Genomic DNA, 24530 nt, shown 5'->3' with positions numbered 1-24530 from the left:
CAGTTAATTTTAGTTAGTTTTGTGAACACTCATTCCAGTTTTAGTTCTGTCTCAACATGGAACTCAATGCCTATAAGAAAATCAGACAATCGCTCACATGCCCAGGTTATGGCTAATGCTTCCTTCTCTATTTGAGCATACCTTTGTTCTGTGGGGGTTAATGCTCCTGAAGCGAAGGCCATTGGCTTGGTTGTGTCATCCTCTTGTTTCTGAAGTAGCACCGCTCCCAGTCCATAGGAGGATGCATCAGCTGATACTGTTGTTTGTGCTTTGGGGTTGTAGAGTGCAAAGTTTGGTGGTTTACTAAGTTCTGACTTAATGTTGTTTAACGCTGTTTGTTGAGCCTCACTCCAACACCACATGTTTTTGGTACTGAGTAGTTCTCTCAACGGCTTTGTTTTCTCTGCTAAGTGGGGAAGGTACTTGCCTAGATGATTAACCATTCCTAGGAATCATCTCACTCCACCCACAATCGGTGGGTGCCTCCATGTTGCTGACCGCTTTCACTTTTTCTGGGTCTGCTTTGACGCCTGTGTCAATGATCTGTCCGAGGAACTTGATTGAGGTCTTTGCAAACTCACATTTCTCACTTTTCAATGTCACCCCTGCTTTTGTGAGCCGTTCGAGGACTGCGACCAGTCTCTTGTCGTGCTGGGCCTGTGTGTCAGCATAAACCAGAATGTCATCCATTTGGCAGACAACTCCGTTCAGCCACTCCAAAAGCTGAGACATTCGTTTTTGAAAATGCTCAGGGGCTGAGGATATGCCGAAACAGAGTCTATTGAAAGAGTACCTTCCAAATGGTGTGATGAAGGTTGTGAGAAGAGCTGACTGCTTGGACAAAGGTATTTGCAAAAACCCTGAGTTAGAATCAAGTTTTGAGAACAACTTTGCGCCCTCTAGCTGTCCTAGGGTGTGCTCAACTGATGAACATGTGTCTTTCTCTTTTCACAGAATTGTTCAGTTTGGTCAAATCCACGCACACACGCACTTCATCTCTGTTTGGTTTGGGTAGTGGAACCATTCCTGCACACCAGTCAATAGGCTGCTCTACTCTGGAGATTACCCCTAACTCTACCATATGAGCAAGCTCTCTTTTGACTTTGGGCAACAGGGAAAGCAGGGCCCTTCTTGGGGTTGACAGGGCAAATGGTTTAGCGTCTGCTTTAAGCTCAATTTTGTATTCCCCCTCCATTCGGCCTAACCCCCTGAATAGTTTTGGAAACTGCATTTTTACTGCCTCTACCGAAGTGAGTGACACTGCTTCTACTCTGGCCACTAACCCAAGTGCTACACATGCTGAGCGGCTAAGTAACCCTTGCGTCAGGTCTGCTACTACGTACACAGGCTGTACTGTAGTTTTGCTTGGAGTGCTCAGGGTAGCAGTAAATTTCCCTCTAACTGCTAATGGAGACATTCCCGCCCCATACAGTTTCAATAAACCTGTCTGCAGTCTCTCCTGCATGGTGTAATGTGGATGGCCTCAGCCAGCAACACAGGCCCTTTTTTTGTGGATGGCATCAGCCAGCAACACAGGCTCTGTTTAAATATAGTTGGCCTCAGCTAGCAACACAGGCCCTGGTGAAATGTAGATGGTGAAATGTAGTTGGCCTCAGCCAGTAGCACAGGCGCTGGTGTCATGTGGATGGCATCAGCCACCAACACAGGCCCTGGTGAAATGTAGTTGGCCCAATCCAGAAGCACAGGACCTGGTGTGGTGATGATGACCTCACAGGAAACACTGGCTCTGGTGTAATGTGGATAGCCACAGCCAACACCACCTACATTGTTTCGGGCGAGTTCCCCATTCAAATAGAAGAGTCAGACACACATATTTATGGCTTTATCTTATAGAATTCAATATCCCCGTGCTGGGCAAACAGGTTTTGCAGCTGTTTGAGCTAAGATTGTCAAGTTATTCACAAAATTAAAACTCTGACACTGTAACGTTGACATTATAATACAAAATCTGTTCCACTTAGAGCCATGCACACCTCCTGAGTTTTTCCAGCGATTTTACATTGGAGCGGTAAGATCCAAATTTCCTTTGACCATTTCATTCTTTGCAAGCAGTCAGATGAAAATCCACCTGAAACTCTTCAAATAATCAGTATAATGTCCTTAACCATGTAAAATCTGTCATAGGCACCATACAGGGCTTGCTTTGTGGCAGGTGAATCGGCAGTTATCTGGCTGGCATTCAAGCTCTAAAGCTTTTACCCTGGCCTTGCTTCCACCTCAAACTCCCAAGGTCTTAGCCAAAGTTTCCACTTGGAGTACCTCTGGGAGCAGTCTGACCAGGCAGAGGAGGTAGAAGCTCCACATTATCTTAACTGACTTTGATGGCATGAACTTGGTCACCTCATTGTATTTTGTGTGATGCTCAAGCTGTCCAGGCTGATTTCCATCTACATTGGCAGTATACACCTTATAGTAACTTTTTACTAGATGGCCACTGTGCAGCAGTCACACACTGCTCTTTACTTAGTAGCCATCAGTACAGCAAACTAACCTGTTTATCCTGTACTAACCCAGAGGATCTTCCTTTTAAATAATAAAGTCTACCTCAGTCTGCAGCATTGTTCACAAAAACAATGATTGACTTTAACAGATTGATTTAAAAAGAGAACTTATATGTGAGCTTTGCACACTGAGAAATCCAACCTCTCGTCCTCTCATTTGCTGTCTTTCTTATCTTTCTCCATCTCTGAGTTGAGTTAGCATTCTTTCTTTTCTCCCCCAGTGAAATACAGCAGCAGGACTTTTAGTTAACAAAACACTGTGACGAACTGCACATGAACAGTTGTACTGGATGATATTATACAAATTAAAGAGACATACACGTTATGGGAGTGATTTATTCCATGATGCAGGTTGAGTGCACTATGCTTCCTGAAAAGAACACAGTTGTTTTTAATTGCAAAACCAAAAGATCGAACAAACCAGAGAAAAATGAAAGGATAGAATCGTGGTTATAATTACACTGCTGTGTTACACTGTGCCACCATATGTGAAACTCCTTGACTACTACACTGGAACATCATAACTCCCATTTTCCCCTGTGTTTAAGGGGACATTGATACAAAGATGACACATCACTAGAAAACTAAGAACAAAAATATGAGCAGAATATGTACAAAAGATGAATCAAACCAGGAGGAGTGAACACGATCTGCTGCATCAAATACAAGATGGACCAAAGGGTGGTGACAAGGCCGTTCAAAGACCTCTTGACACATCTGTAGACTTGTTCAGCTGCTGTCTGGTGCATTGTGACAGCAACTGCTCACATTAGTTCAATTAAAAAAAAACATAAAATGACTGTCAAAAGGTAACAGAAACACTCATTTGTGTTTTACATGTGCTGGAAAAGAAAAACTGACAGTATATCAAAAATATCCATCTACATTGCTGTCACTGTGTAACTGTGAGCATCTTTATAAGACAAGAAAATTATTTCCAGTTAACAATAAAGACAGTGAAATATCCCTACTCATGACATTATAATGAAAATACCCAAAATGTAAAGCAGGCAATGATGCTGAGGAAAGTGGAAACAGTGAGATGTTGTTCAAACCTGGGAAACTCTGTGGCAGGAAACTCCAGAAAAAGACGGGTAAAAAAAGTGATGTATTTTGGTATTAGTGTAAAACACACACACAAAGGGGATATTTACAAAGAGTAAATCACCGATCATATTTACACATTTAAAATGAACCAAACTTTTAAGGAGACGTGATTCCACCACAAGCTTTGCCTAATATAGGCTGATACAATAAAATATATCAACTACAGCTTCCCTCCAATGACGGCAACCTTTGTCTCCAGGGGGTCTGCTCTGACCCAGAAAGTGTTAGGACGGGGATGAGGACAAGGAGAAAGGGCTGTACTGTTTCCAGAAATAACTAAATAACAGGAAATGTCACTGAGCAGATCTGCGTCTGCTGTTTCAGGCACCATGGGACAGACAAAGGTGAAACTGATCAGAAACATCACAGACCACACATCTGTAAATTTTGTTACTTTTAAACAGGAACACATGGAGATGAATGTTTTTTTCTTTTTCTTTTTGTTAAATAAACAAAGCTGTGTGTACATACAGTATATTCCAAAGAAGCTGAGCTGTAAGAGTACTTGTCAGTGGAGATTTCAAAAAGTGCAACACTGCCCTCTTGTGTTTGCATGTGTACACCCATCACATGCAAATTCACAAGGGTTTATATCACATCCTACATTCCATTGAGATTATTATTGCCATTGAAGAGAGGAGCAGAATGATAACTGTGTGTGTGTGTGTGTGGGGGGGGGGTGCAACAATAATGGAGGGGAACAATGCAAACTACGTTTAGTGCTCACAAATCATTTTAGCACACCGGTCTCTGGTGGTTTCAACTATCTCTCTGACTGTCAGTATCAGTGGAAACCAGTCTTGTGAGACATGCTTGCCGATTGTATCTGTGTTATCAGACAGACAGTGTACAGATGAGCCTTCAAACTGAGCCACTGGCCCTTGTGTCCAGGGTCTCCAGGGCTGGCACAAAAAAAGGGGTGAGTCCCAACACCATGGTCAGCCAGTTCCCCAAAATAATTAACACAATACCCAGAAGCAGGAGAGTGGAAGAGTCCATGGAAGAGTGGAGTGACCTGACAGAGGAGGAGGAGAGGGAAAATCTAAAGACGAGAGAAGGAAAAAGGCAGAGTGGAGTCCCTGTGCTCATTAGCCAGCTCGGCTCGCCTCAACTAGCTCTTCAGCATTACCATGGTGGCCATCAGCTGGTCTGCTAACTGTGTAGCTCTCTGCAGTTCATGTTTAGGACCACACCCGAATGAGTGCCTAGTAAAAAAAGAGAAAAAAGAAAATGAGAGATGCTAAAGAGACATGAAAAATATACATAAAACACATATGTAAGCCCACTTACAATTATGTAAAAGTGTTATATATGACATAAAGCAATGTATAGTATTAGACTGTGTCCTGTGACATACAGTTCTGACTGTGAGCATAACACCAAAACTTCCAAAATGTACCATTTCACAAAAAAGCAGAAAAAATAGTAAAGCACATAATTATATAATTACAATGTAATTTGCCTTCTTGGATAGTAAACTTGATTTAATGCTATGGTTGATTAATTGTTTGAATAATTCTGGACTTCATTAAGAATTCCAGCGTGCTGGCTCAAAATTGGGTATAAAAACACAAATTACGTTTAAGTTTTTCCTTCAAAAATCATTAGTTGTTCCACATGCTCTAATCAGTAAAGTTCCCATATATATTTCTTTATACTGTTAAATAGAACTCACAGGACCAAGTTGGCCAGTTGCAATTTGCTAATCTCAGTGTCTTTCTTAAGCACTCCTAGTAGACCAAACCCTCACAGGATCTACATGCAGGATTTTTATACAATTTGCTTTATTACATGAAACAGAGGTAAAAAAAAATAAAAGATTCTAATCTTATATAACAGAACACAATCAGGCTTTAAAATTAAGAATGATTTACTTTTGTCACAATGATGGTCGTGACAAAGATAGTTTAATATGTAGATATACAAAGAATGTACTTATTATTGACAGGAAAGAAAAACGATTACTTTAATGGTGACCGCCATTAACAATCCACTATATCTATGATCACAAAGCAATTCATTACCATCATAACCATAGCCATCATATTGTTTTGTTGTTGCATTGTATTTTATGAAAAACCTTGTCATAAAATTTATAGAAATTATTATATAGAGACATCAGGTCATGTATGATAAAATTAAAAGAATTTTGGCAAGTGTACAAGTATAACTCAGTAACACTAACATTTCAGATTCCTTAGGCGTGTAGTGCAAAAATTGCTGAATGACATGCAATATGATTAGCTGTGCTTGTTGATGACCATGAAATGCTATGTGACTACTTTAGAAGCAACGATAATAAACCTCAAAGAACTGCAATGGCAGTAAAAATAACAAAAAGGGGGAAGTCCTTCAGTACCTTGGTGTGTGTTAGCTGCTGGTGTTAGTGGCTTGGGTTTAGTAGCAGTGGTTAGTAGTAGTCCTTATTAGGGAACGGAAGGCGGGGCTACCTCCTGCGTTACCTAGAGTCTGTGAGTCCAGGTCGTCATCGATGTACTCCTCACCCTGGATGATTTGCTGGGTGTCCTCACTGTGATTGACAGGGCTGATCATCTCCTGCTCCTTTACACTGTGCATCTGGGCGTAGTTGTGGGTGCATGGAAGCTTCCTGAAAAACAATGGGGGATATGCATCCTCAGGCCTAAGCCAAGGACTGTGGGATTTGTTGTTTTTGTAAGACGGGGCTGTATAGTCTTCCATTGCGTTCTTTAAGTGACTTTTTGTGGATATTTGTGTTAGGGACACAAGGAGGTGCTGCTGGTGGGTTACTGATGTGACAAGAAGCATGCACAATGTGAATTTTCATTCAACTGTTTAGGGTTGGGTGGTATGACTTCAAACATCATGAGGTGTATGCAACCATCAAGGAATATGATATTTTTATTAAAATAGCTGGTGGTAGCTAAAGATACTGGACAGATGGATACATTTTAGTTTATGCACATCATTACAAAATTTCAATATTGTAGCAATCTAACTTAAGGGATGTTTCAATTTGTGTCACTTACTTTGGTATGGAACCTGAACATTTGATGGATTTCCACACTATCCACAATGGATTTTAAATAGCCAGGTTACAATTAAAATTCAGATTTTCAGCTTTAATTGAGGACGTTTAACAGAAGTATTACATTTATTGTGTAGGAGTTAAAGCCATATTTAGACACAGTCCTTCCGTTTTAGAGGCTTAGAAAATCCAGGGTGATTTCACCAGATGCTGTGTGGTGTATCTCTTGAGATACTCCACTTAGACTTTAGCTGCCTTCAGTTACTGCTTGTAAGTGGGTCTCTCTGCATTCAGTTATGTATTCAGTAACTGAAAACACATTCAATTGGGATGAGTTCAGATGACTGAAACGGGCACCTTTTCTTCACCTTGAAAACTTTTCGTGAATTTTTGTAGTATGCTTTGGGTCATTTGTACAGTGAAGCACTGTCTGTTTTGAAGAAAGTAGCCCGGTACACTTCAGAATTCACTCTACTACTTGTACTACTATCGGCAGTCATATCATCAATAAACACTCTGTTCCACTGGAAGCCATACATGACCATGGAGTAAAACTGCCTCCATCACAGTTGAGAGATAATGTCGTATGAACTTTACAGGCTCCTTTAGATATTTTTTGGCAAAGTCAAAATGGCTTCACCATTAGTGTGTAACCAGTGGTTTGCACCTTATTGTAAACCTGCTGTATTTCATTCAAGTGTAAAATTTTGTAGACTCTAACAATGATATGCCTAACGAAGAAGGCATGAAGAGGGTTCTTAACCAAGGAAAGAATTCTGTGACTGTCTTCCATAGCCATAACAGTGCTTCTGTTAAGTTCAGTTAATCCAAAATGCTGCAGCAAGAGTACTGACAGGGACTAGAAAGAGAGAGCATATTTCTCCTGTTTTGGCTTCCCTTCATTGGCTTCCTGTTAAATCCAGAATTGAATTCAAAATCCTGCTCCTCACATACAAGGTCTTAAATAATCAGGCCCCATCTTATCTTAATGACCTTGTAGTACCATATTACCCTATTAGAGCACTTCGCTCCCACTCTGCAGGCCTACTTGTTGTTCCTAGAGTATTTAAAAGTAGAATGGGAGGGAGAGCCTTCAGTTTTCCCCTCTTCTGTGGAACCAGCTTCCAGTTTGGATTCGGGAGACAGACACTATCTCTACTTTTAAGATTAGGCTTAAAACTTTCCTTTTTGCTAAAGCATATAGTTAGGGCTGGACCAGGTGACCCTGAATCCTCCCTTAGTTATGCTGCAATAGATGTAGGCTGCCGGGGGATTCTCATGATGCATTGAGTTTTTCCTTTCCAGTCACCTTTCTCACTCACTATGTGTTAATAGACCTCTCTGCATTGAATCATATCTGTTATTAATCTCTGTCTCTCTTCCACAGCATGTCTTTTATCCTGTCTTCCTTCTCTCACCCCAACCAGTCGCAGCAGATGGCCGCCCCTCCCTGAGCCTGGTTCTGCCGGAGGTTTCTTCCTGTTAAAAGGGAGTTTTTCCTTCCCACTGTCACCAAAGTGCTTGCTCATAGGGGGTCATATGATTGTTGGGCTTTTCTCTGTATCTATGAAGCGCCTTGAGGCGACATTTGTTGTGATTTGGCGCTATATAAATAAAATTGAATTGAATTGAAATTCTGAGCTGGCCGTTGGATTCTTTCTTTTTTCTTCGTTTTTAAGAAATGCACTGCCAAAACTATAGTCTAAGGTTTTAACTCACAGCCACTTCCATGGACATCTCTTTAGAGCCCATTTTGAGAGTTACAGTCAACAGACATGCAAATTCAACACTCGGACTTTATCAGGATTTTTCTGCTTAATTTATCATGGAATAATGAAAGAATAGCCCTCACCTAGCTTGTGAAGCTGAAAGTCTGCATTTCAATTACATCTTAATTGTTTCATTTACAATCCACTGCAGTGGTGCACAGAGGCAATATTACAAATATTATGTTACTGTACAAAACTACTGACTTTAGAGCTAACCTCATGAGTTTTTCTTTCAATGTTTGATTTCCATTCTTTGTCAGGTTTTTTTTGTGCCTACGTCGTTAAGGTGACAACACTGTAAAATACATGACTCACCTTTTGAACTTATAGAGGATAAAGGCGCCAGTAGCAATAAGACCAATGAGGAAAATGACAGCTAGAGTCCAAACACCGGCACTTCCAGCTGCTCCATGGTAGCCTGGATTGATGAGCACACAGCATCACATGCATCACATTTCTACAATCAAAGGTCAAAAAGGGCATCAGGTGAAAACACAGCAGAGCACAACACCAACAGACCCGGATGCAGGAAAAAGAAAGGCCCAGGAGTCAAACCAAAGACTAAGCTGGTGATGCTAAATGCAATTATAGAGAAAGCAGGTATATTATTTATCAACACACCATTCTCTGCCTCTGTAGCTGTTGAGTCTTTAGTAATATAACCTAGTTCTTGGAAATAAACCAATAGGATGCAATTATCATTTAAAATACTGTATACATTTACAAACTTCACTTAATATGTACTGAAGTGCAAAATACATGTACCAAAATATACCTGCATTTGGGTCAGCTAGCATCACGAGCACCTGTAGGCCTCCTCGTATCACAAAGCTGACGTTGTTGTCGTTGAAGACCTGAATGATGGCTGGAATACGCTAAAGATGAGATTAAGTGTATTAAATGTAACTGATGTTACTTATAAAAAACAAACTTGCTAGTCTGTGTCTCCACAGAGTAAAACATGCCACCACCCGTGTTGAGGCATTGGATAGGTTTATTATCATTGATTACATACCTTATCTACAAACAAGCTTCTCTTGGCTGGTTTGGTGTCCAGTGGGAGAACATACAGGTTGGCAGTGGTGGGGAGACCTGGTTTGACCACAGTAACTAGGGAATTCTGAGGTACACCTGTAATCTGGGGCCACAAGTTGAAAATGCCAGTCATGTCTTAAATCTGCACTAATTCAATAACTGTATAATTCATATCCTACAGTGTTTAGTGTTAATCAGCAAAGGTTAGCATGCTAACTATGATTATATTATTATTATGTGATTATAACAGACAGACAAGTATTACATTATCTAACAGTAATACTTTTGTTTTGTATTTTTATAGGAGTACCAGACATTAGACTGGACTGTGCGCTATGAAAAGACAAGAAGTTTTGCGTGACACTACCATCCATTCTCTTTAAAGACCTACCTTAGCCAGTATTTTGGTGACCACCTGGCCAATGTCATCTCTCCACTCTGGGATATTTGGATTGAATCTGTCTAGGTTTCTGCTGAAGCTCAGAGGGATGACTTGGAAGTTATCTGCAGGAGCAGTCAACAAGCATCATGGCTATGATTCAAATTGATCAAATAAAACATAAAATATTATTTTAGCAAATAAATAAAATTAAAAAGAAACTGCAAATACCTACACATTACGCTGTTTGGACTGATGTGTAACACCTTGGTGGGAACATATGTGGTAAAGAAATCAGTCTGCCTATCCATATGTGTATTTTTTTGCATGAACTAATAGAAGTAGTGTAGCTTGTTGAGAAGCAGCATTTCAAATATGTATAAAACTGTGTACAAAAATCACAAAATAATTTGAGCAACATAATGAAACCAAAGCGAAAAGCTAGTTAAAATGTACTTGAGTTCAGACAGTAAAAAAATCAGAGTTAAACTAAAATAAACTCAATATCTTCAAATATTAAAGCTTGCTTATAAATAAAACAAGCACATCTCTTTGTCAAATGAATTCTAACTTGCTAACATTGATACACAAGCAATAAAATCATGAGATCATACAATATTTTCCAAAGATGGAAAAATGTCAATTCAATTTTATTTGTACAGCGCCAAATCTCAACAACAGTCACCTCAAGGCGCTTTATATTGCAAGGCAGACCCTACAATAACAGGCAGCAAATTTGTCCCTGTTTGTCTCAGTGACTCATAAACCAGGAATAGCTTTTAAGGTTTGACTTTACTATCCTAACTCTGATTGAAAAATGTAAGAATGTTGAAAGCTCACTCTCAACAGTAGAAGCCAAGATGTGGTTGAAAGCTATGAGAAAAAGCCTACAGTAGGACAAAGATCTGAATTCAATTTTTTTCAGATTTTTCTTAACTACCTTATCCAAAAGAAAGAATGAACATGTGCATTAAATTTAAGCTAACAGCATTGTTTATGTTAGCAAGAATGAATGACCTCTCTGCACTGAATCATACTTGTTATTACAGTTTTTCTCGATTGCTTAAACACTATCTTTTGAACTCAAATTTCAAAACCATAATGCTATTTTTCAAAAAGCACACTCATTTCCCTGAACTATAAACACAGGGGAATTTAGTGCAGGGGAATACCCTGCTTTAATACATGAGTCAGATTTGGTGAACTGTTACTGGAAAACTGTACACACAAATCCCTTTGATTTTCAGTGCTTACACCATGTGGTCATTTTGAAAGCACTAGCATTCAATGATGTTGACTTAAGTCAGAACAGTTTGAGCTCAATTAGTGGAAACACTAAGAGTCAAAATGTTTTAACAGTAACTTTTGAGTTACTGAACTCAAATTTTTTGAGTTTCAGTATGTTTCCATTTTTGTCCTGAAAAAGGATATTTGACAGTTACAGTAAATGAGTGCTTCTATTTTTTTGTAGGACACAGAGGGGACCACCTGGTGGAGGCCGGTTAAATTGTCAGAGGAGCAAGAGAGGGAGCTTGTAAACATGGAAGATGCCACTAATGAGTCCCCCTGCGAGGAGGAGATTGATTGAGGATGATCATAATTTTCGAGGGATAAATGCCATCAGCCTCTCCATATTGAACACATCCTCCGAAAGAACCAATTCCAGATGAAACTGGCATACATTGGTTCTTTTGAATGATAGTCTGAAAGAGTGAAAAACCAACAAGTGAGTTCTGATATTGTATAAAGTATTGTGTTACATCACAGCATGATAGTTTATGCTGCCATTTGTGCACTCTTAAACTGTGGTTCAGGGTAACTCTATTGTGTTAGTCAAGTTTTAACCTGACCAAAAGGAGGAGCATTGGCTGTGTCTTTTGTCTTCATCATGTGAAAAGGTTTTTGAGGGGAAGAACCACAAAAGCAACATGACTTGCCAGTTCTGGAAATATTGTTTTTAATTTATGGCACCAATGTGTAAGACTATGTTGTAGTGTGTGTGTTTGAGGCCTTGTGTGTTATGTCTGTGGGCAAAATTTGGTTTTTCAGCAAGTGAATGGTTTTGAGTGTAGAGCTTCATTTTGACCTGAAAATACGATGTTTGGGAAATTGGGTGAGACGTTATGGATTTGTGTTTACTGTTTTGAGAATACGAGGCATAGTTTCGAGAAATGAAACTACTCGAGAAATAGTGTAATCTCTGGCTCTCTTCCACAACATGTCTTTGATCCTGTCCTCCTTCTCTCTCCCCAACCAATCGTGGCAGATAACTGCCCCACCCTGAGCTTGGTCATATGGGGTTGGGTTTTTCTCTGTATGTATTATTGTAGGGTCACCCTGACAATAGTGCCTTGAAATGACTGTTGTTGTGATTTGCCGCTGTATAAATAAAATTGAATTGAAGAATTGAATTAAAATGAATATTGTAATTCTATTCTGGCCAACAGACAAATGTAACTTTCTCAGAACCTTTGATATAATAACTTCTTTCTCTTCACCTCTTAGCACATACAAACATACGTTACCGTAAACTCGGACAGTTCTTGTGTCCTGCACCATGGATCGGCTGTTTGTGGCCTGTACCGTGACTGAGACTCTGCCTGTTCCTGGGAAACGAGTCAAAAGGTTGTTCTGCAGAGTCAGGATGGGCTGCAGGAAAAATTCACAGTATTAGTGATAAAAACATCTGGAACACCCGGAAAAACAAAAAAATGGAGGTCTGGAGGTCAGAAATATTCAGAACATTTTTTGGTTTATTTAATAAACCTATGCAATATGAAACCTGCTGTGCATAATAAATTTTGAGACTATTTTAATTCATTGCTATAGTCACTGGTCCACAAATTTGCTCATAGCTTAAATTAAAATTGGTATTGCAATTTTTCCAAGTGAGGAACCCTAACAAGAAACCCCCCATATTGTACTCTGGGTCCAGCAACCAATAGCAAGAAGGCAGTGCACAATGTAACTAGTAAATACTTAGCAGCTACACAAATTTTGGTCTCTTTATCACTGTAAAAAGTTTATACATATCAGAACATAATAAAAATCATCTGTTCTTTACCAGGTCTTAAAATTAAATAAATAAAACTTCAGGCAAAGTACAAAACATTTCCTATAATGCTGTGTCATTGTTTATTGAACAAAACCTTATCCAAAATGCACAATCAGAGTGTCAAATTTAAGTACACCCTTACTAGTTCCTTGGGAATTAAAAAGATAAGTAGCCACGGGGGGCTGCTAATTAAATGCATGTCCTTAATTTAATTCGGGAACCCAACCACGGCCACAAAATCAGAATTTTTTGGCAGTTTTCTGGTCTGGAGGAAGAAGTGGAATAAATTCAAGACATTCTTCCTAGTAGTAGAGATCTTGGGAAATTCACCCCAAGGTTACAGTGCAATGCTCAGAGAAAATGCAAAAACCACCAAAACAACCAACCAAGCAAAAAAACCAATCCAAAAACTACATCTCAGACTCTACAGGCCTCAGCTACCATGTTAAATTCAAGATTTAGAAAAAGACTGAACAAGTACAGTGTGTCTGGAAGGGTTCCCAGGAGAAAGCCTCTTTCTAGAAAGCAACACTCATTATCTTTGCAAAATTTTATCTGAACAAACTACAACACTTCAGCAACTGTGTTTTTTGGACATATGTGACTAAAGTGGATATGTTTGGCCATAATGCATAATAGGGGGTGGCTGTAGCTTAGGTGGCAGAGCAGGTCAGCCACTAATCAGAAGGTCGGTGGTTCGATCCCACGCTGCCTCCTGGCTGCATGCCAAATATCCTTGGGCAAGATACTAACCCCATATTTGCCTACTGGTGGTGGTCAGAGGGCCCGGTAGTGCCTGTGTCCGGCAGCCTCGCCTCTGTCAGTGCGCCCCAGGGCAGCTGTGGCTACAATGTAGCTTGCCATCGCCAGTGTGTGAATGTGAGTGTGAATGGGTGAATGACTGAATGTAGTGTAAAGCGCTATACAAATGCAGGCCATTTACCATTTACCAATACATAAAAATCAAACATTTCAGCACAAACACCTCATACCAATTGTCAAACCCAGTTGACAATTAGGTGATTCTTTGGGCTCATTATACAGCAACTTGGCTTAGGCACCATGTAGTCTGCAACTGCTATTATTTATTATTGTTTGCTGGGTTTTTTGTTGTTGCTACGGTATTTAAACGTAGAATGGGAGGCAGAGCCTTCAGCTTGCAGGTCCCTCTTCTATGGAACCAGCTCTCAGTTTAGATCTTAATATCAGTCTTAGAGATTTCTTTTTTTTTGATGAAGTTTTAGTTTAGTTTCCTGCATCAGGCCTAAAGTGCTGGGGAGTGCTTCTCATGACACACTGTTTCTTCCACTTAATCACCACTTTTCACGTTTCTGTTTGTACACCACTCTGTATTCAATCCTTAGTTACTTAGCTGAACTAATGCAATTTTAATGGAATTCCACTGATTTTACAGTTAGAAATGAATTTATAAATGAATGACAATTGAAGTTTTTCCTTTACCTGCATGCTGTCTCCTATCCACCAGTAAAATACAGTCAGGTTGGCCTCACTGGGAAGGACAGTAGCAGTGAGATTGACCTCATGGTTTCTCCCAGCAATGGGAACCACTTCTAGGTGTACTTCCTGCAGAGGGGCTACAAGAAATAAAATTCTATTTAAATAATAAGAAAAGGTCAGACTCTACAGGCCTCAGCTACCATGTTAAATATTAAAGTTTGTGTCAGTAGAATTAGAACATTTCTAACTGACAAATAAGAAGTGAAAAATGAAGTGAGATTCAGAACGGTCTCCAGCATATTTGGCAAAGCTAGACAGATCTGAGAGGAGCGAACCAACTGGCAAAAGATGATTTCGTCACGTTTTTTCCCTGCTAGGTATTAATAGAAATTCAGGACAAATGAGTATGGATGTTTGTGACAGGCAGTGTGAGCTTCAGTGATGAGACATCAGCAAAAACTCCACCTCCAAGAAAGAAAATACATTTTAGAGGCTGTCTAATTAAAAGACAAGGAAGTTCACCAGGAAACCCAACCTGTGACCTGGATGTACATGGTAGCCTCATCGTGTCCAGCCATATTCTCAGCCTTCACTTTGACCTTGTAAATGCCTGGATTTTCATAACGGTGCTGGATGGGTTCATCAGTCACAGTCAGGTTCTGGTAAATTGCCCGTACCCCATCACCAAGATCCACCTGATACTTGGTGCTGCTGGTGTCACCCTGTTAAAGAAAGATAATGTTCAACAAACTGAAACTGAATAAATGAGGAAAAAGCAAAAAGAAAACAACTTTTGTCCTACCTGCTCCTGGTGGACAGTGAATGTGATGTCATCCCCAGGTGCCACAGCCAGCATCTGCCCTTTTATGCCAACTCGTAATCCTTTAGGGGCGAGCAGGGGGCAGTTGTGCTTTTTAGAGCTCTGCTGCTTGTTTGACTCCCCTTCACATGAGTTAGATATCATCTTCCTGTAGCTGAAACACAGCAGAGGACAGAGTGTGAAGTCAGGCGTGCACTCTTACTGTAAGCAAGATTAGAGAGTGAATAACAATGCTGGTAGGTGTGAACTTGAGACAGACCCAGTGCTGGACATGTAGGTCTGTCCTAGGTGGCAGTCTTCAGGTGGTGAATCTGGATCATACCAGAAGTCAGCAATGCAGCGGTCAGTTTCCATGTGTGATTGCTCGAATCCATAATCACTACAAAGACATTTCAGCATCATAAAAATTAATAACTGTTCACTAAGCAAGAAAGTTATGCTGGTCTGAGCAAATACTTGAAAAAGTAAAGGCCTCAAAGATAACACAGCATGAAGTACAGGGTGGGCCATTTATATGGATACACCATAATAACATGGGAATGGTTGGTGATACTAAAGTCCTGTTTGTGGCACATTAGTATATGTGAGGGGGCAAACTCCTCAAGATGGGTGGTGACCATGGTGGCCATCTAGACGTCGGCCATCTTGGATACAACTTTTGTTTTTTCAATAGGAAGAGGGCCATGTGACGCATCAAACCATTGACTGTAGAAAACATGGACGACGCGACAGCTCCCCAAAAATGAAGCCAAAACGTCTATATCGCCCCCTGGTGTCTGGCTGCAGTATAGGTCATAAACCCCGCCTCCTCCATGTTAGCGGATGGGACTGGGGTCAGACTAAAATAAATTCATTCACCTTAGATAATTTTTTTCCAAAGATTCTTTCTTTTGTTTTCAATAGTTCTCATCACGCTGATTGATGTTCAAGGGGTCTCATAAGTTTGATTCTAATTCCTACCGCAGTGATGTTAAATTGGGGTGAAACGTCATCATAAGAGCTTTGACTGACAGCTGCAGTAACGGAGAAACTTGCGTATCTCTGTTCGCGAATAGCAGATCAAGCGTAGGCTCTGAGAGGACGCCCAGCGTTTACGCTACGAAAACACGACCGAGTGTTTTAACCTGACAGCCTGAGGTGTTCTTCAGTAAACTGGACTACCCGACAGGAGGACCCGAGGCCCCGCTGCACTTTTTCGGTAAGTTAAACGTGTTTGTAAGCTAATCCGTAACTACCGTCCTTAGCGAACTCCTGAGACCTAGCTAGCTAAAATGAGCACTCGGCTGTCAGGGTTCGTTTAGCTGTGCAGGTGAATGAATTTACTAAAGAAATCAAGAGAAACGCTCCGGGCTGCTCAGTCACTAACAGTGTTGGGGAGTAACGGAATACCGCCGTTACGTATTTAAAATACAAAATATGAGTAACTGTATTCCGTTACAGTTACCGTTTAAAAAGGTGGTATTTAGAATACAGTTACTTTGTTGAAATAAATGGATTACACAGCGGTACTTCCCTGTTTCATATTGTCGCAGGTCAGGACTGTTTGGGTTTTGTTTGACAGCTACGGTCTGTAGTTCCAGGCGGCAGCGTTACGGTTGCCATGGTTACAGGCTCTCTCTCTCTCTCTGTGTTTCCTGGGTGAGAGAGGCCTTTTTGTTGTTGTTGTGCTAAGCTAATATGGTAAATGGTAAATGGCCTGTATTTATATAGCGCTTTACTAGTCCCTAAGGACCCCAAAGCGCTTTACATATCCAGTCATCCACCCATTCACACACACGTGATGGCAAACTACATTGTAGCCACAGCCACCCTGGGGCACACTGACAGAGGCGAGGCTGCCGGACACTGGCGCCACCGGGCCCTCTGACCACCACCAGTAGGCAACGGGTGAAGTGTCTTGCCCAAGGACACAACGACCGAGACTGTCCAAGCCAGGGCTCGAACCGGCAACCTTCCGATTACAAGGCAAGCTCCCAACTCTTGAGCCACAATCGCCCCATAATAATAGGCAGAATGCTACAGGCATAGCTCTAAAGAATGTAGCATCATAGGCAGTGTAGTCCGTGCTGCAGGGAGAATGGACTGCCATACCAGTTATGTGTCTGTGAGCGAGGGAGGGAGAAAAAGGAAAAGTACCAGTTGTCATCGAGCAAAAACGGGAGCTGGAAGCATGTAGATATAATAATAACCACTGCAGCCAAGAAGAGTGCCTGACGAGCCCAGTTGTAAGTAAGCTATTAAGACTCGACTGTACACCGTGTTCGTGTTTTCCTCCGAAACAATAAGTTCTGTTGGAGCAGCCTTTCAACGCCTCTCTCTGTCTCTCGCAAGCAAACTTGACCCAGACAACAAAGTAAAGCTATTTTTCGGCTACGAGCCCAACACGGAACTGACATATTAGTCAGAGGTCCCTTTACTACTGTTCGGAGCCGCGGACTTTCAGTAACAGTAATAAATCACAGCAATAGTACATTCACGTAGTTGTAAACAGCATGATAATATATTAAGTAATCCAAAGTATTCAGAATACGTTACTCTCATTGAGTAACGTAACGGAATACGTTACAGAATACATTTTGGGACATGTATTCTGTAATGGAATACATTTTAAAAGTAACCTTCCCAACACTGGTCACTAATTACTGTTACTGTACTTTTATTACAAGTATTATACTGTAAAAGCAACATGCTGCACCCTGCTTCAGCTCCTGTGCAGAGCTGAATATTAAATATGTGCAAACAACAGCATGTTTTCAGTCTCTTGCTACATCTGTAAAGACAGTAACAATTTTTTTTAAAAGCTTGTACTTCAGTAACTCCTCATTAATCAGGAACTATGGATTAAAGTACTGTAGTGTACTGTAATACTGAAAAAATGTAAGAGAAGAACTTCAGATCCTGAGTGTGTGAGGACAGAAGAATCAGCTTTATTTCAATATTGAGGGATAAAATTTATATCCGAGTTTGTGATGATTCTGTTGTCTTTGTGATTACAGGAGCTGCCCTCAGATTCAGACCTCAGCCCCATTGAGTGACAGCAGACAGATCATCCAACATGTTCACATGTTAACTGCAAAATGAACTGATGAAAACAGTACAAAGGTTAAAGTACCACACGTGCTGTAGTGAAAGCTGCAGCTGTTTTATTGATAAAGTTAAAGACAAAAAAACAAAAGGATTAATCACTCATGTAACTGTGTCACTATATATCAGCATTAACAGGACCCGAGTTTGGTGTTTCACAAAGCTGCTGATCTCAGACCTGCACAGCTTCCGTTTTAAACACTTGATGTACTCAGCTGCACGAAGAGCATATGAGATTTTGTCTAACACAATTAAATAAAACCTGATGAAGGTCAAAGGTCGTCACTTGTATGTTTAACTACAAACTTGTCATCTGGAATTTTTTCACAGTTTTTTTTTTACACATAGTGTGTTATTTACCATAAAGTGATTCAGAGTTATTCATACCAGAGTAACCAGAGAGGATCACATATTTTTAAATATATAACTTTCTACAGGACTGAATATAATATCTTTATATAAAAGTCCGGAGCCTCTGGGAGTATCTGAGTATTTATAACATTACACAAACCAAAAGTCTCATCACAGTGTTGATGAAATGCTGGGTTTATCCATCTCCTGGGGCGGGCCTACAGAGGAGTGTAGAGTGAGGGAGCTGCTGGTGAAGATCATGAGTCCTGCTTGATCAATGCCATGAGCTTCAGTGTTCCTGGTGTTTCTTAAATGATGCCTCTTACAGCGGGTCAACAGAACTTATGGCACAGGACAGCTGTGATGAAAGAAAGGGAAGAAGTTTCTCCAAACCTCTGGACCCAGAAACCCAGCTTGGTCCTGATGGTCTCCCTCACTAGTTTCTCTCCAGGGTGAATGTAGCTGTTGATATAATATGGACTATTATTCAATTAAAAGAACAAATTAGACTACACTACTGAAACGTTCTGCTGATGTTTTTAAAGTCTCCATGTTACCAGGCTGTAGAGGGCTCTGAAGATTTAAACAGTTTTAGATCCATTACACTCACAGTCTTATGTTAAAATCTCACAGGACAGCATTATATTTTTGATATTAACAGTAACTCTGGGCCTCTAGAGTGTGCAGCTGATCTCATCGCTGTCTAAAAATGGATAAAAAAAACCATAAGTGTTGAAGACTATTAAGAGTAGCAGGTGTGTAGCATCGCTAACTAGCTAGCAACAAGCCTCCAACACAGTGCGTATGCTAACGGCTAATCTAACTAACGAATTAACAACAGAGTGATTTTAGAACTATAAGATGATAAGCTGTGTGTCTTTTTTATAACAGTGACATGGTTGTATTTACCTTAAATAAACGAGTCGTCAGTCGCGGTAAACCAGCAAAAAAAACTCGAGTCGCCGGGCTACGTAAAAAGTGTAGAGGGGCGTGTTTGCGGTCACGTCCAGCGGGTGTGTGGGCGGGAGCGTTACACAGTTGCTCCACCTCAAGTCACTACTGCGCAGACTCTGGCTCCATATTTGCAAGATGGGAGCCTCCACAAGTGGGGTATTTTGGCTTCATTTTTGCACAATGGTAGGAGGCGGGGTCGCGTCGTCCATGTTTTCTACAGTCAATGCATCAAACTTATTGGTAATGTCACAAGAAAAACAATGGTGTGCTTGGTTTCAACGTAACTTTATTCTTTCATGAGTTATTTACAAGTTTCTCTTTGTTCACAGCCATTGACATGTCGAAGAGTTAACACGTGAGGAGCGGATTGAAATTATGTGGCCGACCTCTAAATGGCCACCATGGTCACCACCCATCTTGAGGAGTTTGCCCCCTCACATATACTAATGTGCCACAAACAGGACTTTAATATCACCAACCATTCCCATGTTATTACGGTGTTTTCCATATAAATGGCCCACCCTGTAATGTGCACAGTGTCCTTTATTTGCATTAATAAACAATACATTTGCTTTTGTTTCCACATGTTATGCATTCTACTTTCAGATACAATAATAGAGGAAATATGATGTAATCTGAAACCAGTTCAGTGCATATTTACCAGTTGTAGTCTTTCTCAGTACACTGGCAGGGTTTGTTGGTCAGAGCTGATGTGTAGCTTTTTCCTTTTATGCAGAATGCAGTGTCCTTCCTCTTCCTGAACGTCCGCTCCTGGCCCATAATGCACTTTTCCTCCTAAGGGTGATAAAATCCATATGCACACTCGGTAGCCACTTTTATGTTTGTACAATCTGATACAACCAAACACAGCTCGAGAGCCATGACCTTAGAAATAGATCATTTCACTTGGAAACTTAAAAAGGCTAGAATCTATAACACAGCTTAAATCATGTGAATGTGCTGCATCTCTGTGTGAGTCCGTGTGCATTACCTTCTGATCTGTGAACTGCCAGGAGTCATAATCAGACTCAGTGCACTGACGGGGAAAAGACTGCCTAAAGTCCACTTTCACCAGCTCCCAGTCTGACCTATAGCTGATGTGGCCAAACACACTGCAAGAAAACACACACACACACACACGCAGTATAATGAAAAAAGCCTTTTTTTGTCGGCACAAAGGAAAGTCTGAACATCAGGCTTTTTTCATTTTTTAGCATCAACACCTGAATGGTAAAGACAGCATATTTCCTTAATGTTCTGCTTGTTTGATAAAACATTAACAACGTTCTTGCTTCTAGCTGTTTGTTAGATTCTTTCCTCTGTGTTTCCTCAGAGTCACTGAGTTGCACTCACTTACACACCTGACACAAACAGCAGCAACTTCATTAATTATTCTAAGACTGGTAATTCACAACATGTGCTTTTCTAAAACACAGAGTGGCAGTTTTAAAATGTAAGTATTTATTTTACAGCATTATTGTGGCATTATTATTGTATGATGCAAGGGGCAACACTGAGATAATCTTTACCTAAACCATCTTGCAGCTTTACAAATGGATTGTATCTCTATTGGGAATGTAGCTCAAGTGATAAAGCCTTTTAGCAAAGTCACAGTTCCCCATCCTTTCCAGTAGATGGTGGTGTTCTACAGGAAATCACAGGTGATGCGCCATATTCCCATTACTGAACTCAGCTGTTTAATCTGTGTGTGTCTGTTAGAACATTTTTAAGCATACTGATGTGACTCAAATCAGTGACTCTGACATATGTTATTGGCTATCACTTTGTTGGAGTGCCACGCAAGCAAGACTAATGTTGTCTTTACCAGCGTCGTTAAAAGGTAGTGACAGATGTCTCGGCTGCAGATTCACATATGCTGATGTTCCACTTTTTACCTCTGTTGTTCTTCTTGCTCTAACTTGTTTGACTTGGTCAAATATGGATTATCCTGCTTCTTAAATTTGGAGGATTTTCAAAGCAATTGTCTGATTTTAAATTATTCCATGCTGTGTGGTACAGACTGTCAAAAAAGTTTGGATTTCAGTTTTGCTAAGGTAAAATTTGAAGTCTTATTTAGTAACAATTAGCAGGATCTGTGCTAATATTAGCTGATAGCTTACGAGATCACCCTCCTGATCAAATATGGTAACCTCTGACTCCAAAATAACGACATGGCAGCTGCCCAAAAATTCTTATCTTGAGTCTTTAATCTAATAAGTAGCTACATACCATCCATCTTTGTATACAGTCTATGATCACAATACGCCAATTTCAAAATTCTGAAAACCACCTATGGAGGACAAGGAGAAGATCCTGCCTTAGTAATGTGGATGAACGCATGTTTAACATTTCCATCCGTGAGTCTTATCTAGATTTTGTAAACAACATTTTGCTGGGTCACTGCAAACCTTTCAGTGTAATTTATAAAAAAAAATGTTTATTGCTTTATTTGTGCATTAATTCCCACCAGCTGTGGAGTTAATTTAGTTATTTCTTTGTCTACTTTTGAATGGGCGCTCCAGAGCATTAACACTTCTGTTAGTGGACAAACAAGAGTCCAATCAGCTCAGTGAACACAAATCAAAACTCATTACCAGCTCCCTTTGTTAAACAAACAGAGCTAAGTAGGAGAAAACACATGTTTGTACATTGTTTTCAGGAGAGTTTTGTTGCAGAATGTGATTAGATACAAACCAGTGATGTGGTTTTCTATTATGTTTCTTACAAGTGGTTTAGAAGCAGCAGAATGAGGTGATTTCATGATCTCACAAAGCAGTATGTGCAGTAGAAACCCCCCTGTGCTGTCCTGATATTTGACTGGGTGTTATTAGTATGAGTGGTGGACGAGCTCTACTCCCCACCTGTCCTTGGTGCTAAGTCACTGTTCAAAGACTTCATTACGGGATGGCAGCCTCGCCATCAAAAATCGAAACTCCGTGGCAAGGAAATAGACCCTGGCTAATCTATCAGACATGAGCTGCCCTCAACACCCTTCCTTGGCCGCCGACCCTATCTCGCTGGAGTCAGCTGGATGGCACATATATATATATATGTGTGTGTGCGTTTGAGTGTGCCTCAGCCCAGAGGCTGTGTGCCTGACATATCTGATAATGGTGAGTGAGCTTGAATGTTCGATCTCTCCTCCTCGTGTGTGTGTGCCTGCGCGTGTATCTGTGCGTGTGTGTGACAATCTCTTTGCCCTTCTCAGCAGATTACTGCTAGGAGTGAGTCTTATCTGTGTGCCAAGGTCTGGGGTCTAAGATGATGTGACAAGTGTCACTCCTGCTAACTTAGAGATGGAGAGATTTGGAGAGAGCGAGAGAGAGCGAGAGAGAGAGAGAGAAAGAGAGAGAGAGCAAGCAAGAGAAGACAGACTTTACGCCTAAAAAGATATGAATGCCTGACATCTGCACCTAAAGCTACCTGCAGTTGATATTCAGTACTCATGTGAGTGAGAAGCCAAAGAAATCGAGAACTGTAGTGGTACCAGTTTTCAAGAACAAAAGAGTTATAGTAATTACAGACTGATGAAGATGATACCGATAAGCTATGAATCTGTTGATGGTAGATGTAATATTTTCTTTGAAAGTGCTGATCACGAAGTACAGAAAAGGTCAGAAGGTTTTGCAAAATGTTTTTGAGGATTTCGAGAAACAATATGATAGGTTGCCAAGAACTATGCTACAGCATTAGGAAGTCAGGATTGGCAGAAAAGTACGTGAGGCTAGGACATGAATGAGGACAGTGAGACAGGTGGAATTACAAACAGGTACTGGCTCTGACCCCCTTCTTGTTTACAACAGTGATAGACAAGCTGACAGATGCAATCAGGCAGGAGTCTTTGTGGATAAAGATGTTCACAGTTAACACTGTGATTGTGTAGGGAGGGTAGGTGGGAGAGCCTGGAAAGGTGGAGGGATACGTTGGAGAGAAGAGGAGTGAAAGTCAGAAGAAGCAATGTGAATGAGAAAGTCTGACAATACAAGGAGCAGAGGTAGTGAAGATGGACAGTTTCAACTAATATGAGGCTGATGCTCAGATTTTTGTTGGGAGAGACCAAATGGACAGTATTAGAAATTAGTATATTAGAGAGACAGCTCAGGTTGAGTACTTTGAAGACAATGTTAGAGAGGCAAATAATGAGATAGTAAAGAGTTTGGACAAATAATATATGCATTATATGTATAATATATATATAATGCTGTATATCAAGCTGCCAGGCAGAAGAAAATAAGAGCGATCACAGAGGAGGTCCATGGACCTAGTGAAGGAGGACAAGCAGAGGGTTAGTGTAAAAGATGAGGATACAGGAGATATGGTGAGACAGAGGAAGGTGATTAGGCTGTGTTAAAGTGTAAAGGTTCCAGGCATTGGTTTAGCTCACTGGGATGAGCAGGCGGCCATAGGCCGTTTGGCTGAGAGTGGCAAATCCGAATCTGAAGCCGACCCTTGTTCATACAATACTGTCTTTCAAGCCGTATATAAAGAAATGAGGGCTTATGGCTCAAGACTTGTGCACAGCACCGTAGACGCTAACTAAGCTGCCTGTACTGCTGTACTAGTCTAAGCCTGCTCAGGATGCGTTAACAAATACTTAGCAGACTATAGGAGTAATATGTCAGCAGGTGAGTATGTAGGGGTCCTCTGCTCCCATCATTCTCTGCTTTAATGTGAAACTGAAGAGAAACTAGGTGCCCCTCTCCAAAAAGGGGGACTGCTTTATTGGAAAAGAAAAATGAGCTCCTTTAAATGTACTCTATTACCCGGTAGACCTTTCAGACAACTTATTAAAAACGTATACGTGTACAGGAAGAGTTAAGGGTACAATAAAAGGTAAATTGTAGGAGATGTATTTAAATTCTTCTCCACAACGCTGAATAGACATGGAATATGAGAGAATATATTGTCAGCTACATAAATGAAAGTTAGAATTTGTATTTTTTTTTAAAAGGCACCTAAAATTTCAGACCCTTTTCAGTTAATTTAACT

At 40.6% G+C, this 24530-nt stretch overlaps 1 protein-coding gene across 5 annotated transcripts in view; it reads right to left on the bottom strand.

Annotated features, from left to right (window-relative positions):
• Nucleotides 1-2851: 2851 nt before the first annotated feature.
• The window catches only part of sorcs2 (sortilin-related VPS10 domain containing receptor 2), a 375253-nt gene continuing 353574 nt past the window's right edge, over nucleotides 2852-24530 (bottom strand). For 3 of the 5 annotated variants that reach the window (XM_087837752.1, XM_087837755.1, XM_087837756.1), the window contains 13 exons: nucleotides 20533-20653; nucleotides 20203-20336; nucleotides 15412-15531; nucleotides 15135-15306; nucleotides 14868-15054; nucleotides 14336-14469; nucleotides 12345-12468; nucleotides 9832-9944; nucleotides 9421-9543; nucleotides 9181-9280; nucleotides 8721-8823; nucleotides 5989-6282; nucleotides 2852-4834 (listed from right to left, as the gene is read on the bottom strand). In XM_087837752.1, coding sequence (XP_087693878.1) covers nucleotides 6027-6282; nucleotides 8721-8823; nucleotides 9181-9280; nucleotides 9421-9543; nucleotides 9832-9944; nucleotides 12345-12468; nucleotides 14336-14469; nucleotides 14868-15054; nucleotides 15135-15306; nucleotides 15412-15531; nucleotides 20203-20336; nucleotides 20533-20653 — 1687 coding nt within the window. In that variant the 3' untranslated portion in view covers nucleotides 2852-4834; nucleotides 5989-6026. The remainder of the gene's footprint in view (nucleotides 4835-5988; nucleotides 6283-8720; nucleotides 8824-9180; nucleotides 9281-9420; nucleotides 9544-9831; nucleotides 9945-12344; nucleotides 12469-14335; nucleotides 14470-14867; nucleotides 15055-15134; nucleotides 15307-15411; nucleotides 15532-20202; nucleotides 20337-20532; nucleotides 20654-24530) is intronic. The other 2 variants (XM_087837753.1, XM_087837754.1) reach the window with 2 other exon arrangements.

The sequence above is a fragment of the Neolamprologus brichardi genome, chromosome 3, assembly GCF_056152115.1.
Source record: "Neolamprologus brichardi isolate AB-2024 chromosome 3, ASM5615211v1, whole genome shotgun sequence".
Classification (NCBI taxonomy): Eukaryota; Metazoa; Chordata; class Actinopteri; order Cichliformes; family Cichlidae; genus Neolamprologus; species Neolamprologus brichardi.
Note: the sequence above shows the minus strand (reverse complement) of the source record. Positions and strands in the feature narration are given on the sequence as shown.